Source organism: Indicator indicator, chromosome 8 (assembly GCF_027791375.1).
Source record: "Indicator indicator isolate 239-I01 chromosome 8, UM_Iind_1.1, whole genome shotgun sequence".
NCBI lineage: Eukaryota > Metazoa > Chordata > Aves > Piciformes > Indicatoridae > Indicator > Indicator indicator.
The window spans coordinates 24,727,838-24,749,576 of NC_072017.1; the positions used below are offsets into that span (position 1 = coordinate 24,727,838).

General features: G+C 46.8%; 3 protein-coding genes and 1 non-coding gene across 4 annotated transcripts in view; 2 read left to right on the plus strand and 2 right to left on the minus strand.

Annotated features, from left to right (window-relative positions):
- SH3D19 (SH3 domain containing 19) overlaps positions 1–1,669 on the plus strand; it is a 75,447-nt gene extending 73,778 nt beyond the window's left edge. Inside the window, exons 19-20 of the mRNA XM_054382952.1 lie at positions 93–190; positions 1,553–1,669. Coding sequence (XP_054238927.1) covers positions 93–190; positions 1,553–1,669 — 215 coding nt within the window. The remainder of the gene's footprint in view (positions 1–92; positions 191–1,552) is intronic.
- Positions 1,670–7,338: 5,669 nt separating this feature from the next.
- On the minus strand, positions 7,339–12,493 carry RPS3A (ribosomal protein S3A). The gene is made up of 6 exons (XM_054382927.1): positions 12,419–12,493; positions 11,624–11,727; positions 9,139–9,326; positions 8,764–8,972; positions 8,080–8,189; positions 7,339–7,494 (listed from the first exon to the last, which is right to left on the minus strand). Exons 1-6 carry the CDS (start codon positions 12,478–12,480, stop codon positions 7,373–7,375), a joined length of 795 nt encoding a protein of 264 aa, XP_054238902.1. The 5' UTR covers positions 12,481–12,493; the 3' UTR covers positions 7,339–7,372.
- LOC128968753 (small nucleolar RNA SNORD73) lies at positions 7,756–7,826 on the minus strand. Its single transcript, XR_008489141.1, has one exon. It is a non-coding gene; the product is annotated as a small nucleolar RNA SNORD73 (small nucleolar RNA).
- Positions 12,494–16,021: 3,528 nt separating the features above from the next.
- LOC128968645 (ribonuclease CL2-like) lies at positions 16,022–16,993 on the plus strand. The gene is made up of 2 exons (XM_054383206.1): positions 16,022–16,052; positions 16,442–16,993. The coding sequence occupies exon 2, from the start codon at positions 16,448–16,450 to the stop codon at positions 16,877–16,879; it is 432 nt and encodes a 143-aa protein (XP_054239181.1). The 5' UTR covers positions 16,022–16,052; positions 16,442–16,447; the 3' UTR covers positions 16,880–16,993.
- Positions 16,994–21,739: the final 4,746 nt, after the last annotated feature.

Below are 21,739 nucleotides of genomic sequence, written 5' to 3' on the forward strand. Positions count from 1 at the left end.
AGTGGGGAAAAAATACAAGAATGTCAGGAAGCTTCTCCGGAAAGAGATTTGTGTCACTCCAATCCATATAACTTACCTTGTCTGTTCTGCAGCCAGGGCAGAGCTGTCACAATCCATAGGAGGGAAGAAAGGAAAAGCCAAAGCTCTTTATGATTTTCATGGAGAAAATGAAGATGAGCTTTCCTTCAAAGTAAGTACTTCTCTTGGCCTCCTTTTACAAAAGCTCTTACACTTCTAAAGATTGCTAAAAAAATTGTTCCAAGCCTATTTTCAGCTGTGAAAGTCAGCTTGGAACCAGAAGGAATGAATCACAGAACAGGCATAGATAGTAACATTTTCAATAAATGGTCTCTAAAAACAACATTTTTGCCCTTAGCACTTGTGTTTCATATTGCCAAAATCTTCACTGAAGACACTGAAAAAGAGGTCAGGACCTGCAGAGTTACTTCAGCTTCTCTGATCCAGTAAACACAAGACAAACCTACCTCAATTTGGAGGATGTTCAGTTCTTGATCAGTTGATACAGTCAAGGGAGCCTCTTTTTTTAAGTAGAAAAACACTAACAAGGAGGATAATAGTAAAGACTGGCAGTGCTACAGCAGCAGTGCCTCTAAGGGACACCTATCACAGCAAAATCTACCATGTCTGGCAGCACAATACGTAATTGCCATGGGAGCAAGAAGAGGAATTAAATACTTACTGGATGTCCAGGTAATATTAAGAAGCATGAACAAGCAGCAGCATGCCCTTGTAGATTCAAAGTCATGACTTAGGTAACTGTCCTCAAAACCAAGTTTGTGAGACACAGCAGACTTTCACAGCAGGCCAAAAATAGCATTTAACAGCTGGAATACACTATGTCCTCTTCTAAAACCAGCCACATAATTAGTTTTAGCATTAGCAGCTTGCAATGCTGAAAGGATAGATACCTCTTGAAAGCAGAACAGAAGAACATAGGTACTAGAAGAATGGTCAGAGCCAAGATAGTACATCAGATGAAGGAAGGACATGGAACAGAAAAAGGAACAAGGATCAAATGTAGGAGCCTGCACTTTATTTGAAACAGGCACACTGAGCTACTTAGACAATTCTTCTCCTTTTTGGGAAATTAAATTTTCCAAAGGAAAGAGGAAAGTTTCTAAGTGCTAGAAAATATTTGGATTAAACTGAAAAAAAAAAAAAGCCAAACAGAAGTGCTTTTTAAGAAACCCTTATAACACAGCAAAACACACAAATCACAGGTAAGGCAGGGAGACTGTAGGCCAGCTTTCTCACTTACCCACCACCCTGGACAGCTTAGGCAATGCAGGAAGTTACACAGCACTGCTAGTTTTTCCTTCCCAAAGGTGGCGATTTTTCAGCAAGTATTAACCCTAAGAGAAGCTTCAGCTGCTTTTGGCAAACAATCTCAAAGAGATGTAAGCAACAGAAGAGACTGGCCACATCCTACTTCCATTTGATTGATGTTAATTGCTTCTGAATAAAACCACCTATGTATGCATTAACATTGCAGGCTAAGCTGTAGTGACTGACTTTACTCCTTCTCTTACAGGCTGGTGATACAATAACAGAGCTGGAATCTGTAGACGAGGACTGGATGAGTGGAGAGATACAAGGAAAGTCTGGGATATTTCCCAAGAACTTTGTTCACATTTTAAAAACACCATGAAGTGTTGCTTCTCTTTGTACTCCCTGCACATGGGAGAGAATGTTTCCTACCCTAAAGGCACAGCAAAAACATCAACCTGTTTTGACTATGTTTTGCACTACTTTTTCTAGAGAGTCATGCTATTATCTTGAAGTCAAAGAAGAACATGTTAGCCTTCCATGACAGTGTATGTAGTCATGTTTCATGAACGCCCCAAGAGCAAATACAAACAGGATTCTCAGTGGTTTCCCAGCTACGGAAATACTGTGGTGCAACACCATTTTAACTTAAATAGCATTCTAGTATGTTTACTATCTGGTGTTAGATTTATCATGCACAAAGCCACAGAAAGTAAGGTTCTTTGGTCTTTAAAAACTTTAAAATTTTAAAAATTGTTTCAAAGATATAAATACAGTATTCAGTATGTAGATCAAGTTTGATATTCAGGTTTCATTACTGCTTGACTTCCACATTAGCAGTAGAACCCACCTGGTTTATGATTTAGAAGATAAGGAAGATAACTGCTATTTCATAGTAGAAAAATATCAAACCTAATACTGGTAAGAGGGAAAATCCTGGTGTGGCATTCTTCTCTTAGCCCAAGCTGCTGATACAGGAAGATCACACAAGTAAAAAACTTTATTCATGAAGAGGCAAAATACTTAATGTCCAAATTGGTATGAATCACCTTAGACCTTCCTCCCCCAAACCCTTTCCAGACAGAGGTTTAGATTTTTCTTCTGCCCACTGTCCTTTGAGCATCATCAGTCACACCCTTCTTTCCCAGCTGAAGATAGTTGTAACAGACAGCATTTACTGAGCCTTCTTAGACTCCCCTCCCTGTAGTATCTGCATTATTCCAACTATTTTCCCCTCCATCCCCTTCATGTAAGTGGAAAGCCAGTCTTCCCTCAGCCTGCGTGTCATTTATCCCTCAAGCACTGGAACATACTTCAGTCACACTATTCCTGTCCTTAACATGAATGATTATACAGCCCTGGGTTTAGCTTTCAGCAAACATGAGATTAGTTTACAGTTTGTTACCCACACACCAACTATACTGAGCAGCATTGTAAGAGGTCTGTCAAGGCCTTAAGGAAAAGATGCCTGGTAAGAGGTTACTTCAAGAAGTTCCAACAAAGACATTTAGTCAAAAGCATCAGCGTGACTTGAACAACAAACTAAGACAGACATGACTGAGGTAGCTCCACATTATAGGAACTCCTGGTAGTAAATTGCAACACAACTTCTGATAAAATAGTTAAATGCGTCTTGATTAACTGCTAACTTCATCTGACTGGAATAGAAGAAAAATTAGGCTTCAGCTGGCTCTTTCACTCTTAACAGTATTCCACCAGTTGTACTATTTAGCAAAAGCAAGTATTACACTGTTAGGATGAGTCACTACTTCAGAAAGATGCAGGTCATCAGGCACCACGATACCCTTGATTTTCCAAGATTTTTGCTTCGTGGGTCTGTAAGTTTAGGTTGTGAAAAGGCCAACAGCTGAGTGGCAGCTGGAGACTAGAAACTAGAATCATGACTGACATAGTGAGTTTTGATTTAGTCAAGTGCCTGCCTACAGCTTTACCAGTAGGAAGTCCTAAGTGCTACAGCACCAAATACCTACTGCAACAAAAGGTGTTCCCAAATTGGTAAGGGTAGCCTTCCCCTCCCCATGCACTACACTGTGGGTCAGGCAAAACTGAACTGAAGGACTCCCCCTCAGCAGGAAACAAGAATCCAGTCTTGGTAGCAGACTTGACCTCACACAAAACAAGCCTGAAGAACCTGCAGCATTGTTTCACTCCACAATCACTTACACCACAGTACTTGCAAATACAGACACAAGCCTTACCCCTCTGTTACTTTTTTCTCAAGAAGCAGTGTGTATTTAAACTGTGCCAGCACATCACCAGGGGATGAAGATCACACAGGTTTAATGAACTGGATTTCTGCTTTCGTTACAGCAATTAACATTATAAAAACAATTAGAAGTTACATGCCATTCTAGAGAGATGGAAACATGACAATCTACACAGCTTTTTTTCAGTTTTACCATCCCAAACATCCAGAACTCCTGTGGAATTAAATGTTATTGCAAGTCCACCTCAGAGGACAACCCTTCCCACTCTCCAAGCTCTCCTGCCAGGAGATTCCAATGGCTCAGTTTTTATTCCAGTAACGCAGATAGCTCCTTCTGGAGAAATCTGACAACACAAATACACAGCTAGCTAGCTTTCCTGACCTCTGCAAGCCCACGCCAAGACTTTCAACTATGAACTTTCAGTGGATCAGCCTTTTAAACCAGGCTTCTTCCCCCATGACCTGTGCCAACAACTCCTGAACCTCCAGCAGGCACAGCAGGGGGGAACAGCAAAACCAAGCAGAGCCCACACCAACAGAATACCCACATACCACATTGCTGTGGTAGCAGGTGAGGCTTCAGTGTATGTTTACTTACTGTTTGTCTGGCAGTTTTCTAAGATTTTGATACAAGTCTCAAAAGTAGAACCGAGTTTTTATTTTTTTTTTCCAACTTCCTCTTTCTCATTTTTATAAACGTGTATTGAGCAGTTGTTTTTGTAACCTCCACTGAATGTTTAAAGTCAGTGCCTGTCAGTAGCTAAGACCACTCTTGATCATCTCTGCCCTGTTAAGCAGGGCAGGAAGAGTAGCAAAGCCTTACATTCAGAGCAAGGAGTGCCATCTGAAGGCTGCTTGCATTACTACAAGCAGCCAAAGCAGTGTACTTACTACAACTGGAAAAAGTTAAGAGACTTGGCTTTTACAGGAAGGGATTTTCTTAATGATTGATATGCCTAATACCACCATGAAACTTCATACAGATCAGAATGTGAGATTCCTAAGGTGTATACAATTTAAAAAAAAAAAAAACCAACAAGCAAACTGAGAAGGAGGTGGAGTGCAAATGCTAACTACAATATAGTTGCAAATTTCAGCTGTAATTTGAAATTCAGCTAGACCCCCCCATACATTCATATGAAATGAAAGCCTCACTTAAGAAAACATTATCTGTTCTACCCATCCTCTGGAAATACCTTCAGAAAGGCATCTTGGTCCTGGTGTACAATTAATGGTGTCCTAAATAAAACCTTTGTTAAGTCCAGTAAGTTTGTTATGGTACTTCTGTAAATTACGAATGTATTTAACCAATAAACTTTTTTTATAATTAAGTCATGATGGCTTAAGCTTTCCACTTGACGTAACAATTTTACAGTTTCATTCTGCTTATGTGTACAACCCAACAGCAACAAACCTCCACCCACCTGCAGGCAAATGCAGCAGTGTGGCATCCCTGAGCAAGCAGTCCAGCCCCTGCCCAGAATCCTGACAGCTCTAAGCAGTTGGGAGTCAAGTCTCCAAACTCAGGTACATGTCACACTTGACACGTGCAGAATTTGACATGTGCTACCAGCAGCAACCACACCCATTGCAGGCAATCACACAAGGTCCTGACTGCTCTGGCTGTGGCAAGATTACTCGTGATGAAGACTTGGTCTGACCCTGAGCTGATCAGCAATTCTGAACCTACTCTTGTGTGCTCAGCTGTCTGCTGCTATCCATACACCATGGCTTTTCAGCCGAGATCTCTACAGAGAACAGAGAGGATGCTCAAGGTTTGCCCTCCTGCTTAGTCTTCCCTCCATCTGAAGTAGTTTTATAAAGCATACATCTACCTAGAGCCCCTGTGTGAGAACGCCAACCCTCTACTGCTGAAAAAAAAAAATGAACAAACTGGAAAAAAGCAAGTTCTTATTCTTTGCCCAAACCCTATTGGACCAGCCACCTTTTTTGCAACATACATTCCTCAGATGTACAGCTGAAGGCAAAAGTAAAAGGATGAATGAGGAGTTTTCAGCAGCAAGCTCAGAAACACTTTAGGGTTTCCCTCTCCTACTCTACAGAGTACAGGCAGGTCAGTTGCATCCCCCTGTGGTTTGAGGGAACTGCTGCTAATCACAGCAAATACAGCCAGCACACATCCATTACTAGAAAGCTGACAGATCTTACTCTAATGCTAACTGAGATTAGATGATCTTCAGAGGTGACTTTGAACCTCCACCATTCTAATGCAGAGCTTCAATGTATGCACATATATGTACACATGTGCCTGCCTTACTGTAGTAGGTTCAAGGACTTTCAGCCTCACCATACTTAACACTATATAAATCATACTTTGTTTTTCCAATTCCAGTGAAAAATTCTCAGTTTTCTTACAAAAGTGAGGAGGCATTTGTTGCAATTTATAACCTCAAAAATATGACTGTCTGGGACTCAGAGGACAATGACACCTGCCTCAACAATACAGATGAGCAGAGAAGATTAAAAGCAGCACCATTCCTTTTTTCCTGTTCCAGCATGGTGGCAGTTTTAGACACTTGCTACCCTTCCACTGAAGGCCAGAAAAGGCAGAACAAGCAGGCCTGTATTTACAACCCAGTGCAGATGGCTACTTGAACATTAAGTCATGTACTACACAGTATCATCCCACCTACTAAAACAGTGACTTGGAAACACCATGAAATCACATCACCTGCAGTCTTAATAAATTAGAACACATTCATTTTGCATCATCATTTCTCCAAATCAGAGTTACCAACTAGGAAAAGATAAAAATCCCTGACCCCCACAGGAAGCCTCCCTTACTTTCCCCAGGTATCTCTGTTGCAGCAGGAACATTTTGTTACTTTCCTCCACTTCTCATTCTAAGGCACTTCACAGCTGACTGCAAGTCACCACTACCTGAGCAACCTCAATAAATGGGTCTGTACCATTTTGTTCTCAAGCTTTAATCACAAACTTACCAACAAATTAGTAACGGTGTAGGCAGGTACTAAGCTTTTACAAAACGTGCTGATAGTGAAAAATATTCCATGTCTCAGCCAGAAAAACACACTCTTCAATTTTTAAGCTTGTGTAAGCTAAAGAATTGGCAAAAATGCTATCAGATAATGGAAAAAACAAAGTCAGCAGATCTCTTCAGAACACAGACCACTGCCTCTTCACAGCATTCTTTTCCTCCTGAAGCTCCACAGGTTTTTCCACTGTGATTAGTTCTGCCCTCAGTTCTGATAGAGGTTGAATAACTACATGGAACCCCACACTTGAGCATATTCTGCATTTCTACACTGCTCAAAACACTGCTTACAGAATTAAAATTACACTTCAAAGAGCTTTTAACACTTTTTGACTATGAGAGACCAGATCTATCCCATAAGAAGTCCTATCAAATTGCCACCGAGAAGCTTAAACCCACACACATGCAATTCTGATCTATATAGCCTGGATAAATGCCCAAGTCTTCCCTATAATAAACAACTCTGAAACAGGGAGTCTCACAGCACGGCCCCAGTTGTCCTGTACGATGTTCCTCTTTGAAACACCTTTCACCAAGACAACCTCTGCAGGCAGCCAAAATATTTCGTTTGTGAGGATGAAAGTTACCAGGAAAGGAAAATATACAAAATCCATGGTGGTGTACTTTCCACCTTTCAAAAAGGACACACCATTTTCTTCTGCCTATCTCACAACACCAATCACAAAAATCCCATCTCCAAATCAAATACTTGTGCCCTTATTTTTTTTTAAGCCACAGCAGTAACCCATTCACATATGTGGCACCGATATTGTCTAGCAGCAACAGGCAACCAAACATTAATTCGGTATATTAAAACTTTTATTTTCCATTGATTTTTAGTTTCAAACAGATTCTTGCACAGGAGGCTCATATCCATCAGCTCGCTCTACTTTTGTGCCTGCCTCATCCCCAGAAGGCTTTCCAGCACCACCACCTTCACCATGCAGTTCCATCAGCTTGCCCACTAAAAAGAAGAAGTATTATACATAGTGAGAGATGCACCCACTTGCAACAGTTTTTAATTACTGAATTGCTCATCACATACAAATTAAACCACCAGTACACGTAATGTGGACATGATCAAGGCCATTCCCGAAAGCTCGTGCAAGGAGATGCTGACTGCCAGTCAGAAAGCAACAAGCAGTGAAACTGCTATGTAACGAAACTGCAAATTAAAGCTTTGTTTGGAAAAAGAAGCTAAAACCCTGCTACTGCATTGCATGGGAATGTCAGAAAATGGGCAAAGTGGAATCACTCCATGTCATCTGGGACCGAAACATTTTGTCATCATTCATTCCCAAGGCAAAGGTTTTGAACGTTCAGACGCAGGGTCAGGCAAGAATTCAAAGCAGCCCTGACCTGAAAAATCACTGCTCAGCTTTTGAGGCTGAAAGCCAAACACAGGACTAAGAGGACAAGCCCTTTCACTACCACAGCTACAAGCTTATGATGCTGCTTTGATACTTTCTTAGCTGAAAGCAAACACGCTGCTAACAACTTCCCACACCCTGCCCCCCTAAGAACAGCATGACTGCAGTAACTGACTTACATTCAAACTTGGGCTTCTTCAGCATCTTAACCTTGCGGACATAGACATCATGAAGAGGGTAAATGGACTGACATGCCTTCTCTATGTCTTTGCCAATGCTGTCTGGGATCCTGAAATATCAGAGAACACATCAGTACCAGAATGCTGAACACTCTGCCTGCTGCTTCTTCAAGAACACAGACTTAAAAGAACTCTTAGGAATGGTAACATTCCACAGAAATCTGCATCAGTACTACCTTCACTCTGACAATTTTCTTCAAGTACGTTTAGATTCAAGGGCATTTTCCTTGCAATGCTGTAAGGTTTGGTGCAAGTGTGCCCATTTTGAAAGCAGATCTGCAATCAAACTTTCAGAAGCAAACACACAATACTTTCTTCTATCAGCAAAAGACAGAACATTTGTGACCCCAACAGATTCATGTAGAAACATGAATCAAAACCCTCTGGAGAGCCTGACTTTACATCTATGTGAACATGATGGTTAATAGTAGTAAAGCATGTCACAGATTAAGAGAACATTCTAAGAAAATGGCATATTAGCTTTTCCACATGACAGGCACCTTGCCTGGTCTCTGCTGAACATGATATGAGGCACCAGTGTTCCCGAAGTACTTGGCAACAACTGAACAACAAAACTATTTGAACTGCAGAAGGAAAAAAAAAAAACCCACAGCCAAAGCTTACAGCTTATTGACAACTTCTTTCAGGTCATTGGTTTGGACCTCACGGGTCATGATCTCCATCATCTTCCTGCGAATCTGTCGCACCTGCTGATGCTGGGCATAGGAGGTCTTGCGGATTTGGTTGTTACGCTTCTTGGTAAAACCCACGCAGAAGAGGCGCAGTAGGTAACCATCGGTAGTTTTGACATCTACATGGGCCTCAATCATTGTCTGAAAAAAAGTTATTTATCAATGCAACAGATGGCTTCCTCAAACCATGCACCTGACAGTCATGAATACCTGCTGATGCCACTTCAAACACAGTTTCACAATGCATCAGTGGCCGCCTCCTTTCCTAAATGCACCAGCAGCAAAGCAGACCTTGTTCTTTACACACCTGCCATTTTTTGACCATGGAGCACATTTTATCCCGGGTGAGGTCCATTCCATGGAAGTTCGTCAGACAATTTTTGCCCTGAACGTCCTCAGTTATCAGTTTAAATTTACGGAATGCAACCTCATCGTTCTGCAGGTCAGCCAGACTCACTTCAAATACACGGCCCTTCAATCCATCAGAGGCAATTTCTGTATTACGAAACAAAACAAAACACCTTTTATTAACATTAGAAAAGTATTGTTCAAGTCAGACACTGGATTTCCATTTGCTGTTTTCCAATAGACGGTGGTGCCACTGGCTGAATTTTATGCCTGTCTTCAACACAACCAAACTGACTCAGAACCAAGTATCGTATTTGGCTAAATCTTAACACAAATACCAGTACACCGCAGACTCCAGCAGCGTAAGAACTGGGTTTGGAAGTGGAAAAGGTTATGAGGTATTTGGAAATCATGAACAATAATGAAAACAAATAAAAAGCCACACCATCAGTGATAAAAAAGCACCAAGGAACACCCAAGCACAGTCAATTCACAGAAACTCTCCCTGTTTTAATGTTGGCTGTCTCATCCTTCATTTACAGTGACCATTATTTTACTTCTTTTGTATGTATACATTCACAATACTGCCCATCTTCCTAACTTAAGTGCAAGCCCAAAAACATAATGCAACTATTGAGACACTCTATGTAGCCAACTTTCCAAAAATACTCTTACCTCTCTCCAGATCAGCCTGCATCCCTAAGAGGCTTCCTTGTAGTAAGGCACCAGATTATGTAAGAAACCTTTACCCTTCAGTAATACACCTACATTTGTGCCCATTACGTTGGCAATTCTCTCTCTCAACAGAGAGGTCTCTTTACCTGAAAGCCTCAAACTTCAGTCTAACACAATGGTCTGTTAAGATCCCATTTTAACCAAAATCTCCTGTAGCAGTCTCCCACTGAACATCAGATTAACTCCTTAATTCTTTCCTTTCCTCACACTCATCAGTTACCACAGCAGCTCATTGGAAGCTTCAAGCATGTCCTTCCACATCATACCCTTGACTTGGTAACCTTGCACAAAGAAAGGCCACACTATATTAACTCCCCTGCAAGTAAGCGTGGGTTCAGGGAAGGCAGGTCCTGCTTGACCAACCTGATCTCCTTCTATGACCAGATGATCCACCTACTGAATGAGGGAAAGGCTGTGGATGTTTTACTTCAGTGAAGCCTTTGACACCATCTCCCACAGACTCCTCCCGAAGAAACTGTCAGCTCATGGCTTAGACAGGTGTACTCTTTGCTGGGTAAAAAACATCTGGACAGCTGAGCCAAGAGTTGTGGTGGAGTCAAATCCAGTTGGCAGCCAATCACAAGTGGTCCTCCCCAGGGGCTCAGTACTAGGGCCACTCTTTATGTTATGTACAGGAGGAGATTGAGTGCACCCTCAGACAGTTGCCAATGACAATAAATTGCGTAGGACAACTGATCTCCTTGAGGGTAGGAAGCCTCTACAGAAGGACCTGGGCAGACTGGATCAACAGGCCAAGGTCCTTTGTACTACAAAGCCAGGTTTCAGATCCTACACGTGGGTCACAACAACTGCATGCAACATTAAAGGCTTGGTGAGGACTGGCTGGAAAGCAGGCCAGCAGAAAAGGACCTGGGGATGCCGGTTGACAGCTGTCTGAACATGAACCAGCAGCATGCTCAGGTGGCCACGAAGGTCAACAGCATCCTGGCCTGAATCAAGAAGTGTAGCCAGCAGAAGCAGTAAAGCAACTGTGCCCCTGTACTGGGCACCTCTGTGGCTGCTCCTTGAGTGCTGCATTCAGTGTTGGGGCCCTCATCATAAGAAAGATAGTGAGTTGCTGGAGCGTGCCCAAAAAGGGCACTGAAGGTGGTGAAGGGCATTTAAGTCTTACAAGGAGCAGCTGTGGGAACTGGGATTGTTTAGTCTGAAGAGGAGGCTGAGAGCAGACATTATCACTGAATTATCAATTACCTGAAAGGAGGCTGTAGTGAGGTAGGTATCATATCTTTTGTCCCAACCAGCTAATGATCAGACAAAAGCAAATGGCCTCAAGTTGCATCAGAGGACTCCAGGTTTGGTATTAGGAAAAATGTCTTTACTGGAAGTCGTCAAGCATTAGAACAAGCTGCTCAGAGAGGCTGTGGGAATGACTATCCCTGGAGGTGTTCAAAAAAATGTGTAGACATGGCACTCTGGGACACGGTTTAGTGGGCATGGTGGTTTTGGCTTGCCAATTGGACTCAATCTTAAAGTCTTTTCCAGCCTAAACAATTCTATGATTATAAGCACCTTCATTTAAACAATTCAGCCAACTTTATAAGTTACTCAAATAAAATAATTAACTCTAGAGGCGTTTTGTTCACAATGAGCAAGAAGTACCTGTTAGCAGTTCTTTGATCAAGCCTCATTTGGAGCTAGCACATGGAACAAATACATCTCCCTTTACTGCACAAAACCCCACTACTCACTAGTTCCTTGAGTCCTGGTGACAAGTGTCTTCCCAATGTTTCGGATATTAAACATTGCTGGTGCTTTGACATCGTACCAGTCCTTTTTGGAGAAAGGATCAACCCTTAAATAAAGCAGAAAAGATTTTTAATGATTTTCTCAGACTGAACCTCCCCATATGCTCCGCAAAATGGAAATGCAAACGTTAACATACTGTGCTTTCAAGTTTAACGTGGACAGGCTTTGCTAAGTGTGTGAACGCAGACGGTGACCATTACCCACTGCAGCGAGGCAGACATCTATTGCAGTTTACTTTAGAGAGGCACAAATCAACGGCAAAGACACCATAAAACTCAGATGACAAAACCCCACACTACGTTATGGTTTCGGTTATCACTCAGGAGCGATACAAGCGGTGCGCTTTTACCACCACCCGAGAACCTCGGATTCCACACCGAGCAAACTGCGCTAGGCCCGGGCCTCCACCGCACTGAACACTCCCGCTGCCGGAGCACGGGCCCGCCCCACCGCAGACCGCGGAGTGCTCCCTAAAGCAGGCCACATGGCTGGGCTGCAAGAAGCCCAACTGGGGAGGCACCCAGGCTCTGCCAGCGTCTCCCCTTCGCTTGCCCTGAGATCCTGCCGCGGCACCCTCTCCCGCCGCCACGCAGCGAGGCCCGCGTCCTGCCAGCGCCATGACAGCAGCGGCCCGCTCCCTGCAGCCGCCATCCGCCCCACATCCACGGCATCCTGCCACCGCGACGCCCCGCCCGGCATCCCCGGGCCCGCTGCCCTCCTCTGCCGGCCGCCCTTACACTTTCTTCTTGGCGCCTTTCTTGCCTCCCTTGGTGAGACGCTTGTTCTTGCCGACCGCCATGGTCCCGCCCCACCGACGAAAAGACCGGAAGCACTACTCGCGCGATATTATACGAAAGTGAGGCTCGGGCGAGATCTGCGAGAGGCTACAGACGTCCCGCGAGAGCGACGCCGGGGCTCTGAGCGGGCGGGTGCCCCCTTGGGGCGTACCACACCGGGTCGGAACCAACGTCGGGCGTGCGGGGAAGCTGCCGGTTCAAGCGGGTACCGGCTGAGTCAGAGGCAGGGTATAAGGAGGAAAGAAAGAAATGCGAACCTTTAAAAAATTAAAGCCCCCAAAATCATGGTCAAATGTTTCCAGTACGCAGCCCACCCACGGCACCAGCCACCCTGTCGAGGCCGGCCCCCCCTCCCTCGTATAGTGCGGGAAAGGCCTGCGGTGAACAAGCAGCAGAGGACGGACGAAGCGCTCTGTGGGGAGAATGGCAGTAAAAAACATAAAATCGTCATCGAATCATAGAATTAGTTGGGCTGAAAGAACCTTTAAAGTTCATCTAATGCACCTTCCCTGAAGCAAGCAGGGACATCTTCAACTAGATCAAGTCACTCAGAGCCCCGTCCAGCCTGACTTTGAATGTTTCCACATACGGAGCTTCTACCATCTCTGGGCAAACATATTCCAGTGTTTCATCAACCTCATCATAAAAAAATTCTTACTTACATCTAGTCTGAATCTGCCCTCTTAGTTTGCAACTATTATGCCTTGCCCTATCACATGCCCTGCTAAAATGTCTGTCCCCATATTGCAAACCTCCTTTAAGTGCTGAAAGGTCACAATAAGGTCTCCCTGGAGGCTTCTCCAGGCTGGACAACCCCAACTCTCTCAGCCTGTCCCCACGGGAGAGGAGTTTCAGCCCTCTGATCAGTTTTGTGGCCTCCTCTAGACCCACACCAACAGGTTCTCGTGCTGAATGCACCAGAGCTGGACACAGTTCTCTGAGTGGGGTCTCATCAGATCGGAGGGGCAGAATCACCTCCCTCCACCAGCAGATTTGGTTGGCTTTATGGGCTGCGAGTGCACATTGCCAACTCACGTCCAGCTTTTCAGCCTAGTACTCCCAGGTCCTTCACCACAGGGCTGCTCTCAATCCCTTCATCTTCCATCCTATATTGATACTAAGAATATCCCCAACCCAGGTGCATGACCTTCCACTTGGCGTTGTTCAACCTCCTGAGGTTCACACAGACCCACTTCCCATGTTTGTCCAGCTCCCTGTGGACAGCATCCTGTCCCTCTGGCACATCAGTTGCACCACTCAACTTGTTGTCATCTGAAAACTTGCTGAGGGTGTACTCCGTCCCACTGTCTGTGTCATTGATGAAGGCATAAAACAGCACTGGTCCCAGTACAGCATGACACAGCCCAGCTGGGACAAAGGTCAGTGTCCTTCCTCACGTGTTGTGGCGGGATGGCTGGAAAGATGCCGGGTGAATGGGAAGAGAAAGGCCATGCAGAGGCCACATTCTGCATCCAGGGACATGTGGTATACAATGTTACCAGATAAGATTAACTGTCCCCTGCTCTGATCAGATTTCGGTATGATTGTTTAAAACTACTTTAACCAGTGGTTGGAAGAGGGTCAAGTAACAGGTAATCCTCTCAGTTGCCCGAGGCAATATGGTAAGGCAATAAACTTTAGAACAAAAGGCAGTTGTAAAATATTATTAATTGAATATCTCAAAAGAAAGAGCTATTTTCACCCATTTTGGGCCTGTGCGTACACTTTCTTGTTTCTTTGGCAAGATGAATGAAACAAACTTGGTGGTTTGTTCATAGCAGCCACCATACAGCTTTCCTTCTCTGGAAACACTCTACCTTGGTGTAATCAGTATTTCTCCTTGCCCATCATTCTTCCCAAAGTGCTTTTCACCACTCTCTAGCTCCTTCACCTTTTCTTGCTACATCTATGATTTCCATGAGACATTAAAGCTTGCTCACTACCTGTATTATTATTATTGTTGTTGTTATTTTTTTTCTCTTCTTAAGCTGTTTGTTTGTCAGGCATTTCTTGGTTGTCAGGCCTTTCTTGGTGAGATCTGGAAAGAGCCCTGCACTGCTTCTCTCTCTCTGCCTTACCCCACCACACACCCCCCATGTCCCTCAAAGCTCCTTTCTGGGACACCCCAACCTCCTGCTTGAGCCTTCCAGTGCATCCCTGGGTCCCCAGGGAGCCAGCAAGGTGCATGGTGTTCAGAGCACACAGGTTGCTGCTCTGCAAGTCTCGTGGTTGAACTCATAGGTACTCAGTGAGAGCATAGTGCTGGGGATGTGAGACGCCTGGGCAGGGCAGCTGTCGTGCAGGCAGCCAGGGATGACACTGGCTGTCAAGCTTGTGCAGATGTGGGTCCCCAGTGGGCAGAGCACCCTGAGATGGGGTTTGCTGCTCTGCTCAAACGGAGCAACAGCACAAAAGGCAGGTGCCATCTCCTGCAGATTCTGAGCAGCCAATAGGCCACAGCTCACGTTAAATCTAGACATGTCTGCAAGATTTTGGCTAGGTGCCTGAGCTGTTACCACTGTATGACTTTAAGGAGGATCTCTTGAGAGGCCTGTAGAGCTGTAGAGATGGCACCACAGCCCAGGGCAGGGCACTCTGCACTTTTATTGTGGCCAGACCTTCTCTTGGGGAAGGTGGTGCCCGAGAACGAGCCTGCCTCCAGCTGAAAAACATGGTGGGCCTGGAACAGACAGCTCTGTGCTGTCCTTGAGGACAAGTACATCAGGTTTGATGGTGACACACACACAAAGGGTGCATCTCTCCAGCAGCCCATGACCCAAGTGCTGAGGCCCACTTATGGAATGTCCACATCTGGTATCATTGTCCTCCTTCAATCAATGGTGGAGCCAAACTTGTTTGCTTATGCAGAAGGGCAGGTGAGGATTCCTGTCCACTTTCTTCCTTATCCTTGATTTGCTGCTTTTCATCATAGTCTCTATCATGTCTTTGAAGCAGAGGGTGGAGATCATTTACACCTGTTTGTGACAACCTCTCCTGTGTGCTGCATGTCCTTCCCTCTGGATGGGACACACGCTCCTTGAGACTTCATCAGGTTCTCCTTGATGGTTGAGGGAGAGGGTTGAGTTTGTGATGAGGGAAGGGACACATAGCTCCTGAAGCAATGCGATGCAGCCATGGACACACCACATTGTCCAATATAGACAGAAGTGTCTGTTAGCTGCCCCAGAGGTGATGCTCTCACCAGGGAACTAGGAGTCTTGCCCTGCCACCCAAGGGGTCCTAGGTGTTCTTCCTACCACAGGATACATGGCCAAGGCCAAAATGTATGATCCAAGACAACATGGGCAGGAGGCACCTGAGAGGACATGGAGCGACAGTCATGTGGTTCGTTAATGACTACCTAATGACCTTGAGGGGACCACGAGGGGGAGTGGGGCCTCCTGGACACCTGTCTCCCCCACACAAATCTGCTGGACTTTGCTCATTGCTCTGCTCCTCCTCCTGGATCCTTGCCCATTTGGCCCAGCTGGGGCCACTATAAAAGAAGCAAGGAGAAGTGGGAGGGATCCCTGGAGACCCCGAGGCCATAAGGAAAACTGAAGCATACACACAGGTGAGGGATGGGGACCAAAGGAGGGGACTGTGAGGAACCCAGGTATCCAGGGAGAATGTGTAGGGAATCCAGGTGTTGGGGCAGAGGGTGAATCTATAGGGGACCTGGGGGTCCAGGGAAATGTGTTCCACAGGGGACCCAGGCTTTTAGGGAGTGCAGAACTGTAGGGGATCCAGGTGTTCGTGGGTGCTTTGTAGGGAACCCAGGCATCCAGGTGGGATCCAGAGATGGCCCAACTGTCTGGGGGGTGGGTCCACCATGCATTTTGAGAGGATTTGCCAGTGCCCCGTGTGCCCAGGCTGGAAATTAATAGAAGAATCAAGCATCTAGGGTGGGATTTCCAATTGTGGGCCCAATAGTCTAGATGGCCTTGAACCCTCTTTTTACAGGTGCCCATGGCGGGCTGGGCCCTATGTATGGCCCTGCTGCTGGCAGCACTAGCAGGGGCAGAGGGGGAGAGCCGCTATGAGAAGTTCCTGCGGCAGCATGTGGACTACCCCCGGACACCCTCGCTTGCAGCACACCGCTATTGCGAGACCATGCTGGCCCGCAGGCGAGTGACAGCCCCAGGCCGGCCCTGCAAGCCCTCCAACACCTTTGTGCACGCTCCAGCAGAGGACCTGGTGGCTGCCTGTACTCAGACGCCTGACGCAACAGGGTTCCACAGCACCTCGGTACCCATGGACCTCACAGCCTGCCGCCTGCGTGGGGGTGACACCCGACCCCCTTGCGCCTACCGGGCCCGGCAGGTCCAGCACCACGTGCGTGTCGCCTGCCTTAACGGGCTGCCTGTGCACCTTGCTGGCACCCATGCACCGGCAGCTTAGTGAGGCTCAGTGTGGTGGAGCTGCAGATGGGGATGTGGATTCTCCCTCCCCCTGGGGCCCCCATTAGGACCTGCAATAAAGGAGATGCCAGAGGCCTGGCCTCTGGTATCAGCTTCTCATGGAACTCTGTGATCCTACCCCTCTCTGTGTGCCTGTGAGCCCCCTTGGATGATCCCAACCCTGTCCAAAGTGGAACTGGCCCCCCATGTGCCTAAGAAACCTCTGGATTTTTCCAGCCTCCTGGGCGTTCCACAGACCAATGACCACTCCTATGCCCCATAACCCCCACCAGGGTTCCCCTGATGCCCTGGATGCACACTCAACTCTCTCTCCCCGTATTGTGACCCTCTGAGTATCACATTGCTTTTCTGGATGCCCCATAGCTCCCACAGCATCTCCCAACCTTCCATGTGCCTTATAACCCTGTGGGTACCTCCACCTTCCCCCATTCCTGCCCCATAAACCCTCATATGCCCCACATTCACCAGTCCAAGATGCCTTTGACCCCATTTAACACTTCTCTGGGGCTGAGGCTGCTCTTGAGACCCCTTGGCATCCCCATGGAGCAAAGCACTGGCTGGGGCCACACAGGGCCCTGAAGCACCACCCCGCATACACTGAGCACATGTGAGAGAACACAACACGTGCACACACGGACAGACAAGGCCCACCAGACCAGCACAGAACCACACACCCTGCTCACAGCATGAACGCATGCAGCATAGACACAACACACAAGCACACATACACACCACCCACAGCGTGTGCACAGGCACACACAAGTCTTTTCTTGGGTTTGGGTGGGATTTCCTGTCTTCTGGAATGTTTCTTTACCTCTTGTCCTGTTACTGAGTACTGCTAGGAAGAACACGGCTCCTTTGTCTTCATTCCTCATCAGTACACTGATAAGTTCCCCCTGCCTAAGCCTGCTTTTGTCCAGGCTGAACAGACACATCTGTCTCAGCCTTTCCTCCTCAGAGGTGCTTCAGTCCCTTCATCATCATCACTCCTTTGCTGGACTCTCTCCAGTATGTATCCATGTCTCTCTTGTACTGGGAAGTCTATCACTGAATCCTGCATTTCCAGGTGTGTCTCAGTATTGCTGAGCAGAGGAGCAGAATCACCTCCTTCCACCTGCTGGCAGTGCTCTGCTGAATGCAGCCCAACAGACTGGCAGTGCTCTTTGCTCTGGTTCTATTGCCAGCTCCAATGGAAGTGTTGACATGCAGATGCTGTGCTCCTGCAAAAAAAGCAAGTTCCCTCTGGCAGTTCAGCTCATCCTGACACTGAGAGAGAACATCACCACTGTGATTTACCCTACAAGCTTTGTACCAATGGTATTAGGACATCCACTCTTTCTGGCTGCCAGTGGTGGCCAGGTACTTTGTATATGAGGCAAAGCTTTGCTTGACTTCATAGGAAGGATCAGAAAAGCTGTAGCTGCTCCTGCTATCTCTGAAAGAACTGCCTCTCCATGGGGATTGCATATCATGAGAAAGGGAATGGAAGGGGAGCAGCATGCATCCCAAGACCTTTTTTCCCCTCTTACTGTCTATTGTGCATGGTCCTTGGATCTGCATACTTCTTGTCTCAGCCTCCTCTTCTCACCTGCTGCATGACCAAACAATTCATTCCTTCACCAGAAGCCAGGTTCTTACTTGTTTAGTAGATGCAAATGTAGCAAATAATGCTCTCTCACATTCTTCACTACAGCTCACAGGCTAAGATCACACTTCACTGCCCAAACAGTATAAAATGAGAGGTATGAGCAGTGTGTTAACTGCTATGGAAATTAATTTCTGCTTCTTGAAAAGCAATGGCATTTTTGCAGAACCATAGCAGGGAATATCTTGAGCAGGCACTGCAAAGAGCATTCAAAAATATTTACTCAGCAGAGTTGATACTGGACTCCATGGATTTGGCAGACGGGGTCCTGTGAAATCAGGCTGTTGCTGCATGCCATGCATGTCAAAATTGACATGGAAAAAGCTTCTCCTCAGTGCTATCACTCAGTCTGAAAATACACCCCACACAAATACAGCAAAATACAGCTGTGGATATCGGAGGCCAGCCTTTGCCTGGCCATCTTCACTAGAACCTGGAACAAGAGACGTCCCACTAGTTGAGTAGACTTCTTTCCAGTGCTGCCTGGCCCAGCCACTCCCTGCCACCTTCGTGTTCTCCACCTGCTGGCATGGTCTCTGACTCAGGCAGGTCTTTGGTTTCCTGTGCTGGGCTCTCATGGTAGAAGATGACTACTGCATCCATCCCTTCCTCAGCACCCAGGCCACCTCACAGGCTGTGAAGCTCTTCCACCATGGTGCAAACTGGGTCATCACACAGCTCATCATTGCCTGCATCCTGGTGGCTGTAGAGACCAAGAGCTTCTCTGTACTCTGCCTGCTCTGGACTTACTGCAGCAGCATCTTTCCATATCCTATGGCCTTGTGCTGCTGCTGCTTGCCAAGAAGCCAAAGTAGAACTGAGCTGGTCGTGGATTAACTTGCGTGGCTGGTGGTGCACATCCTTTGCACACATGAGCATGCAAGCTGAGAACTGCTATTGGCCAAGCAATCTCACATAAAAGTGCCTCCAAGAACCAGATTTGATTTTCTCCTGGAATATCCCCCAACTATGAGGAACGCTCTGAAGCAAGTACGCAAGGTCACAAAGCATGAGGGCTTCTAGCAGCACTGCCTGCCAAGTGTTTTGTCTTGGGGCTTTGGGTCTCAGCCTCATCTCACATAGGAAGCACACAACCTCCTCACCAAACTCATCTGTGCTGCAGTCAGCAACTGTGGCCAGCTTGTGGGAATCTATCCTCCATGGCAATAGCAGGTGCTGGCAGATAACTGCCCTGCCACCTTTTGTGTGTGCATGGACCACTGGGAGCCTGGGTACAGGGAAAGGGGCTGGCAGTCTGTCTGGGGGCAGTCAAGAAACACCCCATTCCCCACCCAGCAGTACTACCAAGATGCATGGGTCTGTGATTCTATCCCAACAATTGCTCCTCAGCACTGTCCCTATGGCATGTAGATCCCCAACTTTGTTCCCAATTAGATGTCTTTTGCAGCATCATACCCTACCAAATGGATGACAAGCTTTAATCTCAGGGCACAGGGTCAGTTGTGTTCCCTGCCACACAGGGATGATCCACTCCCTCCACCAGAGGACCCTGGGGCAAGGGTGCCTGCTAGGACAAGGGAAGGGGGTTACTGCACATGGTATGCAGAGGACAGCACGGGCAAGGGGGGGTAAGTCAACAAAGTCCTCAGACTTGGCCATGGCATTCAAACCAGGCTAAGGTGTCACTTTCCCTACAGATACACAGCTCTTCTCCAGTTCACGCACTGGCCAAGGACCCAAAAACCTAGGACTAAAATTTAGACTGGAGAAGCAGCACAAGCTACCACAGGGGAAGGTATCAGGAAAGCATAGTTTCTGTTCATATGAGAGCAAGAAGCCACCCACACAATCTCAAGGTAGCTGAAAATGCTACAAAACTACCATTGGCATCTGATTTCTGGGTGGCAGGGCACCAGGACCAATATCGGTCTCAAGTGCTCCAACTTAAGGGACAATGTTTTGATTAGGTTAACATCCCAAACTGTGCAGGTCTTGTTCCAATATCTGTACCAGTGTTTGTCACTAAATCGATCAGGTGTTGATCAGTTAGAGGGTAGAAGGGCTCTGCAGAGGGACCTTGACAGGCTGGACAGATGGGCAGAGTCCAGCAGGATGGCATTCAACAAGTCCAAGTGCCGGGTGCTGCACTTTGGCCACAACAACCCCATGCAGAGCTACAGGCTGGGGTCAGAGTGGCTGGAGAGCAGCCAGGCAGAAAGGGACCTGGGGGTACTGATTGACAGCAGCTGAACATGAGCCAGCAGTGTGCCCAGGTGGCCAAGAGAGCCAATGGCATCCTGGCCTGCATCAGGCATAGTGTGACCAGCAGGAGCAGGGAAGTGATTGTGCCCCTGTACACAGCACTGGTTAGGCCACACCTTGAGTACTGTGTCCAGTTCTGGGCACCTCAATTTCAGAAGGACATTGAGATACTTGAACGTGTCCAGAGAAGGGCAACGAGGCTGGTGAGAGGCCTTGAGCACAAGCCCTATGAGGAGAGGCTGAGGGAGCTGGGACTGTTTAGCCTGGAGAAGAGAAGGCTCAGGGGAGACCTCATTGCTGTCTACAACTACCTGAAGGGAGGTTGTAGCCAGGAGGGGGTTGGTCTCTTCTCCCAGGCAGCCAGCACCAGAACAAGAGGACACAGTCTCAAGCTGCACCAGGGGAGGTTTAGGCTGGAGGTGAGGAGAAAGTTCTTCATGGAGAGAGTTGTTAGATGTTGGAATGTGCTGCCCAGGGAGGTGGTGGAGTCACCATCCCTGGAGGTGTTCAAGAGGGGATTGGACGTGGCACTTGGTGACATGGTTTAGTAGTAATGAATTCTTGGGTGACAGGTTGGACTCTGATGATCCTTGAGGTCTTTTCCAACCTTATTGATTCTGTGATTCTGTGACTGATTCTGTAAACATGCAAAATGGATCTTACCTTGTTTTATGTGGGTTAGTTGGATTTTTGGCTACTTCTTGAGTCCCACTGAGTACCCAGCCTAGGCATTGTAGGTCACTTACTCCACATATAATCTTCCCATTGCTAGCACAGCTTGGATTTATCATGGGCAGGCCCTGTTTTCTTCAGTGCTGTCCTGCAGAACTACCTCCAAATTATTCTCTATGTCCATGCTTGGAAACTGAGTCATCTCTTCATCTTATCTCTGAAAAACATGCCAGGCTCCTTCAGGCAGGTTCTCCATCTGTTTCATCACTCCGCTGGCCCATGTGAGACCACATGGGGCAG